Raw genomic sequence first — 9,785 nt, forward strand, 5'->3', positions numbered from 1 at the left:
CGGTCTGTGTTTCCCGAGGACCGACCATGACAGTCAGAGCTCACTCATGGCCTTTGTGCTTTATAAAGCAGGCCGTGACACATGCGGCCTTGATGTCACTGTCAACCATGCTCTTTAGTGGATCATAAAGAGGCGGGAACAGGAAGAGGAGGGAAGGATGTCTGCTGCATATTGATACTGGTCAGCCGGGCAGAGGAGGGTTTAGGCGAGCACGTCCGCCACCGCCTTGTTCCTGTGTGTCGTCCCTCCATCAGATCTCACACTTGACTCGCTGGTAACCATCAGAAAGTGGCGAGTAGCTTTCGCAGGGACTCAACGGTATGTGGCGTGATGGGTGGTACAGGCTGATGCCGGTAAACACCCACTGTAGAGGCCAGAGCGTGACGTCACCTCACTTGCTCTTATGGGTGTTGTGCTGTGTGATAGATGACTTTCTTTCATGTTGCCAAAGAGAAACCATCTGCAAAACACACACAGCTAGGAGCTCGGAACCGAACAAACAACGCGGCCTATCAAAGAAGCCTGTGGCACCAGCATCAATGGAAAAGTGTTGAATTTGTGGAAAAGTTTTGCCTTTGTTGCTTGTGGTTTCAGGCTCCCCAGGTGGAAACATGGGTGAAATATTTGAGATAATGACCGCCAGCTGAGGAAAGAGCTTGTGTGCATCTAGCTGTTTTGTCTGACTTTACTCAGCATGCATCCACTCGGCATGTTGGACAAGCTGAACTAATCCGTTTCATGATGTTGTGCTTGAAAGTCTGCTTTTTAATGCACTAATTTATCAGGATAGAGCTAGCACTATTTCCAGTATCAGGAGCTTTGACACTATCATAAAGTGAAAATTCATGCATTATCTGTGAACTGCAGCTGCATCCTGAAACTACAAACTGTCAAAGTAAGAAAAAAAAAAGAGGAATTTGGGGAATTTAAGTAATTTTAGCAAAAGTTCATGACAATAAATCTAATGACAAAATCCAGTAACAGAGGTGATACCGTCTTTGTTGTTTGTGTCTGGAAGGCTGAAATAATAAATGACTTCCTGGTCCGAGGAAGCTATTGGCCACATTTTATCTTTTTGACCTGTTTGAAAAGATCCACGTCACTAATTGAGACACAAGAGAAATCATTTCTACATAAGATGCCATTGGTATAGTTGTTGTCTATCATATACTAAGAAAAGAGAGATGCAGGTACATGTTTCTTATGCAGAACTTCAGTTAAGAAAATAAAGATGCCCAGCCTGAAATACAGGACTTCATTTTGGCAGAGCTTTAAACAAAGCCATGAAAAATGTTAATGACCTGGTGTAATGGAAAATGATATTAGTGTATGTTGGAAGTATATAGTGTAAAGGTTTTGAATGAAATGTACTATGATGTGTACTCTAAAGGTCGAGAACCTCGTCTCTCTGTATGTTAATTTACACTGTGTGGAGATGTTAACCCCCCCGGTTAACATCTCCACACAGTGTAAATTAACATACAGAGAGACGAGGTTCTGCTCCTTTGTCATTCATGCCCCCACCTTTTGGCCCTCTCACACCTTTGACCTTCCTCCCCACCTGAGACTCATACCCACCTTTTGGTCTTCTTCCTCTCCTTTGTTTTTCTACCTTTTCTTTGATATTCATGCACCCCTTTTGTTCTTCATACCCCCTCCATGACACATTACTCAGAACTGAGCCTGGCCACCCCGGCTCCCATCTATAGAGGGGTGAGCAGCCTGAGTTCAGTACTTTGCAGGCTCCCGGTGACTCTGTAAACTTCTGGCTCTTTCATGCAAAGAAATAAAATACCGCAAGGACATTTCATTTGTCATTTGATCATTATTTCAATGCTCATTGGGACTCATCTCGGGACATAGATAGTACTAGTACAAATTGGGTATTAGTATAGTAAATTGTATTGGAAACTTCCACCACACTGGTAAGACCATGATATTATGCCAATTGTTTAACTGCACAAACTGTTCAACATAATTATTTTTGGGAACCATTCTGGTTGTAAGTAGATTTATATCTAAACAGGCCAAGTAAGAAATCAAAATGCTGTAGTCACATAACAAAGATAAAGATGTGTGTTTAGAGACATTCACTTTTGTTCCATGCATCCACACCTCTGTATTACATCAGCGTATCGTAGGATTGCTTCATAGATAGAAAGTTGTTCGTGGGAAAGACGGGATTTAGTACCTGTCATGCTGGATTTGACTTCCATGGGAAAATAAATAGGGCTGGATTGACGGATTCAGTAACAGCTGAGCTGTAAAAATCTGATTTTTTTTCTTTGTGTAATGGAAGCTCTATGTGGGATATTGCCAGAGGCCCCAAACGGCAGACACAGAATTGGTCTGTGGCCAGATCATCACCTATCAATATTTCCCCTGAAACTGAATTTATTTGAATGGTAGGAAAAGCAGGTTTGTGTTCATCATGGTTTGATGCAATTAAAACAGAAGTATCCTGATGAAAACTTGCTGTGTAAACAGTGTTTAATAAAATAATGAGATACATCAGTGCAGCGTGTAGATATCATTTCTATGATCTCAAAGCCAGTTTTCTGGAGAGATAAATATCTACTGTACTGATAGTGTGTGTCTTTAAAGAGAAAACGTAAGACCGTGGCCTCTTTTTCCTTTTTGAAGTTCTGAATATTTCATGAATGCATTTTTGCTCTGCCACAACATGAGACTTGATGAAGCTGGACACTGCAGGCATGTCAAATGCTCACGTCACTGAGAAGTGATGTTACAGCTGAAAACGATTCCAAAACATTTAAACCCCACATGAACAATGGTCTGTGTTATGCCCCATTCCCAACTGGCATTAAAATGTGATCTGTATCTAGATCATTATCTTGATGAAAGAATCGTATGTTAATGGAAGGTGTTAATTCATGTTGAAGACATTTTAGGTGGTCAGGCTTTCATTGTGATCAGATCTCAATCAAGTGTAGATGAAGACCTAATTCTTAAGAAACAAGAACCACCAGACAAGATGAAAGGTCACCTAACTTCGCCTCTTTAACTCTGCTATTTTAAACAATCCCAGTAACAGCTACAAGTAGTTGCAGTAAGGGGCTGCGGACGAGTAGTCTTTTTTGCTTCTGAGGGTTCCTAACCGAGTAAATGACACTGAAGTATCTAAGTTGGAGCCATGATAAGAGCTGGTCCAATTCTCTAAATGCCAAGCAAAGGTACTCTAATGCTTCCTTTCTTATTTCCTATATCTCCAAATTATAAACTGGACCATTTTATACAAAATAAAATTAGATAATGCCATCCCTCAACATTGTCAATATCATCTGCTGTTGCATAATTACATATTCACTAACAAAGACCACGCTTATCACGAGATAGGTTATGACTGATTTATTACGAATGTGAGTCAGAGGGATGGGTTAGGGAAGGGGTTGGAGGGATGAGGGGATGAAGGGATAAGGGTCGAGGGATGAAGGGGTAGGGGTTGAGGGATGAAGGGATGAGGGTAAGGGATGGAGGGTAAGGGAAGGAGGGGTGTAGGGTAGAGAAGCAGGGAGGGTAAAGAAGGTTGATGACTGATGGTGGGAGGAGAGCGATGGTGTCCGGTGGCTGGCAGGAACAGGGGGATTGGAGACTCTTGGGTGGGGGCTGTCTCTCTGGAAGGTCAGGTGGCGCAGAGTCCCCAAAAGACAGCTTCAAGAGGACAGGTGCCGATGTGCGTTTCTGATGTCATTTAGGTTGGAATGGATGTAGGTGTGGTACGCGGGGGATGACCAGCGGCCGAGGGTCTTGATGACGTGGTCGGGGATTCCTTGGCTTGAGGCGGTGGAGGCGGCCCCGATGCGGAATGAGTGGCTTGAGTAATGTTCCGGGTGTATACCGGATTTATGGAGGATTTGGCGGAAGTGGTGGCGAAACCAGGTTCTTGTGGCCCCTTTGCCTGTCTCTGTGATGAAAAGCGGGTCCTGTGGAGAAGTTCCGCTGGCTAATCTTGCGCTTATGTAGTCACATATGGGTTCGAATGGACTTAGGTATGAGTTTAGTCGAAAGATGTAGATGGGCTGGGGCGGACCAGACTGGTTGGTCTTGCTGCGTTTGAGGTGGTAGATGATGGTGTCCGGATGGTGGATGGAGATGTCGGACATGGTGGTGTGTTGCTATGGATGGTGGTCAGAGTTCTGAGCGGTGAATTCCGAGCAGCGCAGGAAGCCGAAGAAGGCCAGCAAGAACATGGACTCCAATGCTTTGTCCATGAAGGGAGATAGGTAGCCTGAACGGAGTGTTTGGATGCAGCGGGTAAGGAGGTCCGAGGTGAGGGGCAGACGTTTAGGCGTGGGGTGTGGTTCGGCTTTACGGAGACCTTTGAGTAACATGGTGATGTGTGAGTGGGACGCAGCTGGACAAGGAGTGCCTGAGGAAAGTTTGGCGAAGAAGTTGATTCCGCTTATGTAGACCCGTATAGTGGAAGGCTTGATCTTGAGGAGTGAATGGGCGAACGTGATGAAGTTCGTGAGGGTCAGGACGTCGAGTGAGGGGAATGGAAGGCCGAGGGAAGCGTGGAAGGCTTTAAAGCTATTCCATCCGGTGAGGTATGATGAGAGTGTTCTGGGTGTTGAGGATGGCGTCTTGGGAGGCAGAGATTAGGTGTTCTAGTAGCGGGGTCAGTTGAAGATGGTGGCTGAAAACGGTGGGACCGGAGTTGGCAGAGGGTCCGCGGCTGGCGCCAATCGTCTGAATTTCTGTAAAGAGAAACGGGAAAGTGAGTCAGCTATGGAGTTTTTGTGACCTGGGTTGTGATAGGCTCGGATGATGAATTGTTGCTGGGCCGAAACCAAGGTGAGTCTACGCATGAACTGCATTATGTCTAGACAATGTGACCGTCCTTTGTTGATGATGTCTACGACGGCGCTGTTGTCTGAATATAAAGCGATTGTCTTTTTGGACCATTCCCGGCCCCAAAGAATGGCTGCTATGACTACCGGATACATTTCAGAGATTGCCGAAGAAGGGGTGAGGGATGAGAATTCGTGCGGCCATTTGGCTGAAAACCATTTGCTGCCGTAGAAGCCGCCGAAGCCGATGGAGGGGGCTGCGTCTGTGAACAGCTGGATGTCTTCCAGCTTGGTGATGTGGTCATCGTAAAATAAAGAGATGCCGTTCCATGAGGAGAGGAACTGGTGCCACAGTTTTAGCTCCGTTTTGCATGCTTTGTCCAGGGAGGCATGGCCATGGAGATTTGGGACAGAGGCGGCGACTGAAAGGAGGTGGGACAAGAAGGATCGACCTTGGGGGATGATGCGAATGGCATAGTTGAGGTGGCCTAACAGTGAAAGGAGTTGGTGTTTGGTGCATTTGGGGGCCAGGAGGTAATTTGAAATGAGTAAGGAGATCCGATTGATTTTTTCGGTAGGTAGGGATGCTTGGAGTGAAACGAGTCGAGGGTGATGCTGAGGAATTCGAGGGAGGTGCTGGGGCCTACGGTTTTCTCTGGAGACAGAGGAACGCCGAGTTCCTTGAACGCTGAGGTTAAAGTGTTGAGGCCGTGTGCTGGGGGTGAGGAAGGTGGCGTGACTGTGAGGAAGTCATCTAAGAGGTGGATGACGTACGGAAGTTTATGGACGTTGGTCAGGATCCAGCAGAGAGCTTCGGATAAGCAGTCGAAGATTTTTGGGCTGCTCTTGCACCCGAAGGTCAAGCGCACTGCAAAGTAATAAGAGCCTTTCCAATGGACGCCGAAAAGATGCCAGAATTCGGGGTGGATCAGAAGAACTTTGAAGGCGCTGATGATGTCCGCTTTAGCCAACCAGGCTCCTTGACCTGCGAGGCGAATGAGGGATGCGGCGTTGGTGATTGTGGTGTACTGCATGGAGTAGTCCGGGCTCGGGATTAGGCTATTGATGCTTGGGATGGAAGAGCCGTGGGGGGATGAGAGGTCTATTATAAGTCTCTTTTTTCCTGAGTATTTCCTAGTAGCTATGCCGATGGGGCTGATTCTGAATATGGGGAAAGGTGGGCTATGGAGAGGGCCGATCATGAAAGAGTCTTTGACTTCCTGAGCCAGGAGTTTGTCAACTATGTCGGGCTCGGAAATGGCGGATTTCAGGGAGGGGGAAGAGCAGAAACAGGAGGAAAGAATAGGTTTTGGCCGGTTGCTCCGCTATGGGCCCCTGCTGTTGGAGCTGTCTGAGCAGCTGAGGTAGCTGGATTCATGTAGGGCGGAGCAAAGTTGGCCAAGGTAGATGATGCGGGAAAGGCAGGAGGGAGAGAAGAGGAAAGGATGTTGGGATGAAAGGATGCATGTGCATGGGTTGATAGTGTAGATTGGGGGAAAACGAGTGCAGAATGTGATGTCTCTGGGGCAGAGAGGGTTTGCTGTGATACGACCTGGCCCTCTGGGGGGGCTGCTGTGGCTGACGGGGATTCCCCGGCCGTCGGATGCGTCATGACGTCATCGGCGTAGCGGCTGACGCGGCGGCGGGAATCTGGAAGTGCTCGGGAGGTTTGCTGAGTGTTGTTGTGTTGGGAGTCCGTGAAAAGTTTGAAAAGTTTTGCTTTCCTGTCGGACTTATTGAACGGGATGTTGCGCTGGGTGAGTACGTTCTTTAGATGGGAGACTGTCCACTTGGAGATGTGGGACGTGTTGGCTGTTGGAGAGTCGGCGTGGTGAAGGAGGGTCAGGGTGGTTTTGCCCGTCGTTCGAGCGCCTGGATCTCGTGCGGATGGGAGAGCGGCTTCGGGGAGGGACGATGTCCCTCGCGCACCAAAGTCGAGTTCTCCCCCTGGGGCTGTTGGAAGGCGAGGGGCCGACGGCCTCGGAGTTGTCCGGGGATGAATGTCGGGAGCCACGAGGAACGTGGATGGTGGAACGTAGCCGAGGTTGCTGGCGACGAAGGATGGTGGGAGAAGGTTGGAGCCTCGGGACTTCGGGGTGAGCTCGTGTTCTTCGAACAGCTCGTTGTCAGAAGGGTTTAGGAAGAGTTCCTGGTCCATGGTGCTTGGGTTCTTGTTGTGTTGTCTCGCGATTCTGACGTCATGAGGAAACAGAGTCAAGGAGGAAGTGGATGGATCCGTCATGCTTAAATACTTTGTGCAGAGACAATTAGGTGTTCAGGGCGTGGTCATTGTTCCCGAACTACGTTATTTAAAACTTCATAAAGTGCAGTCAGATTCTCTGAACACCGCTTGACTTTTCCTAAATCCCTAAGATTTCTACTTCACATCTTTCCTTGACCTCAAGATGTTTTCTGTCGAGGTCAAGGAAAAGGGGTTAGGAAAAGCCATGGGATTATTTGACCCCAGCAATGAGTCTTCTACAAAAAGTTATGTAAAAATGTCCCTTGACTTGCAACATTTTCTTCCTCTTTCAGGGGTTCTCTTTAGGAGTTGCCATTGGTTACCCTGGGCCTCAACCAATCCAATATTGAAATCTGATCACAGATTCCATGTTAATACCAGGTGAAATGGGCCTTAGAGTAAAAACAAAACACTTAATAGTTATAGGATTCTGAAATTCATTACAATTCATCCTGAGGGGAACGTGATTATCTGCACAAAATTTCATGGCATCCATTCAATAGACATTATACAAAACAAAGGCAAATGTCAATGTGCTGAAAAGTTAGGGGATAACCTAAGCCATTAAGTTTCTTCTGGGGACTATAAATGTCTAATGTATCCAATAGCTGTTGAGATATTTAAGTATGGACCATAGTGGACTGACAAACATTGCCACAGAGCTGCTTGTGTGAATAAAACTATTCATACTGAGACTGAAATTTCAGCAATGTCAGTTCTTCTTTCCATCCAAATTTTGCCATCAGGGATTTTTTAGTGACGACATAGCACACACACTGTACTTTACAAGGTCTGTAGTTTTGGTTTGAAGGTTGTGTTTCCACTCTGAAGTAAAATCGGCCTTCCCCCATCCCCTCACCAGATGTTTCCAGGTCACAGAGAACATGGCATTCGGTGACAGACAACCACATCATTTGGTCTAAAGAAGTCAAGGGAGGGCAGGGACAGAGGAAAAGTGCTTCCTTCGGTCATTTCAAAGGCGGTTTCATGGAAAATAAAAGTGACAGAACTGCTATTAGTTCCTTTTCGCTGACTGTTATCGCTATCACCATTTGTTCTCTTGATCTGTGTTGAAAGTCCTTTAAATGACAACATGTTCCAGTTGTGAATAGTAAAAGACACATTTTTAGAGGTAAATAAATGAACATTATTAGAAGATAATCCACCCAAAAATAATTTTAGACAGAAACTGTTTTACAAACAACAGCTGACCAGAACATTTATCACTTTAAATGTTATCATTGTTAAATTTATCACTTTGCCACGTATCTGTACCTCACCCTCCTTTTATTGAGTTGCTTTGTAAAGTTTGCTCATAACACAACTGAACTTTGACCAGTCTGAGTCACACACCAACGATCTGTATGCGCAACAGTGACTCCAGCAGCGAAAAGGCCGACAGACTGCTTCGATACAAGCCCATCTGTCACTCACGCAGATCAATACAAACTCGGGTCGGATCTGAGGAAACAGATAACGGTTCAGGGGCTGAGAGAAAGCGACTTATTGATTGCAGGCAAATTCACCCCCCGAGTCTATCTTTGCCCTTCCACAAGTGAGTCAAAGCACCTCCAAGCTCCATGTATATTGGAAATCCAATTACTCTTCCTGGCAGACATTTTGTTTAATCATATTGTTGTACTCCTGATTTACCGAAAAAGGCCTCTGTGTTCTACTTTATGCTGCACATAGATAATACATAAGTTATACAAACTCAATATTCTCTTTTATATTAACTAACTTCATGATATATTATTTTAAATCAGTTTATTTTCCACAGTAAAAGCTGTGCCTCAAACGTTCTCCCATGTCTGTCCTTTATGTAGAGTAGTAGTTACAGTTATTCACAGAGACAAGGAATGTCATCATCTGTATTGTTGCATGTAAAAAGAGAAACCAACGCTGGGAATAGAACACATTTTACATTGTAGATCAATACAGCAATTACATCTGTATTTCACTAATGCTTTTGTGGACAGACAAATAAGCCTGGGGGACTATTTATACTCCTGCTTTGGGGGGAAAACTCCCAGAACCCGCCTGAATGTTGAGGCCACACCTCGTCATCCAGCAGGCCTCCTCCTAAAATTATACCGTTGCTTCTTTAGAAAACCACACTGTGTTAGTTACAGAGTGGCCACCTACACAAAAATTCAAATTAAAACAATCTGATGCAGGAGCTCATTGCTTTGACTAATCTCCTTTTCCTATGACATCCACCTCAGATATCAGCCCGAACTCTAAACACTCCACTACATGTCATCTTCCTTTCAGTTGTGTTTAAATGTGGTTTCAACAAAGAGCCCATCTGCTGTTTAACTATTACCAACGCTGGCATAAGAACAAGTTCTACTAAACAAACATTAGCTGTGTTTGAACTGTTAGTGAGGGCAAATGAATGGCAAATAATGCAGTTGATACTGATAAGAAAGTATAAAGGAAATATGGAAGAAAAAATGGGAACAAATCTAACACAGAAAATATGTATTTTCTTGTGTCATATTAAATGAAAAACACATGTTAAATGACAATTATTTAGCCTTTTGTCTTTGATAACTGAATGCATTATTTTCATTGTGACATAAAAATCAAATCTCAACACAGAAAAAACATTGAAGAGGTGCATTGCGTTTCTGTGCTGTCCAGCGGAGGGCAGAACAGGCCAGCCGATAATAAATGCAAAGCGCTGATATTATTTTCCTTTGTAAGAGCGAAGCGTATCATTGATGCCA

The 9,785-nt window shown here is 45.2% G+C and overlaps 1 protein-coding gene across 1 annotated transcript; it reads right to left on the minus strand.

Moving 5' to 3' along the window:
* Positions 1 to 4,640: 4,640 nt before the first annotated feature.
* Positions 4,641 to 6,250, minus strand: LOC129109345 (uncharacterized). The gene is given in 2 exon segments (XM_054621381.1): positions 4,641 to 5,410; positions 5,413 to 6,250. Coding segments are annotated over 2 exon segments (1,371 nt in total). The 5' UTR covers positions 6,014 to 6,250.
* Between the last annotated feature and the right edge of the window lie 3,535 nt (positions 6,251 to 9,785).

Source organism: Anoplopoma fimbria, chromosome 20 (assembly GCF_027596085.1).
Source record: "Anoplopoma fimbria isolate UVic2021 breed Golden Eagle Sablefish chromosome 20, Afim_UVic_2022, whole genome shotgun sequence".
Lineage (NCBI taxonomy): Eukaryota > Metazoa > Chordata > Actinopteri > Perciformes > Anoplopomatidae > Anoplopoma > Anoplopoma fimbria.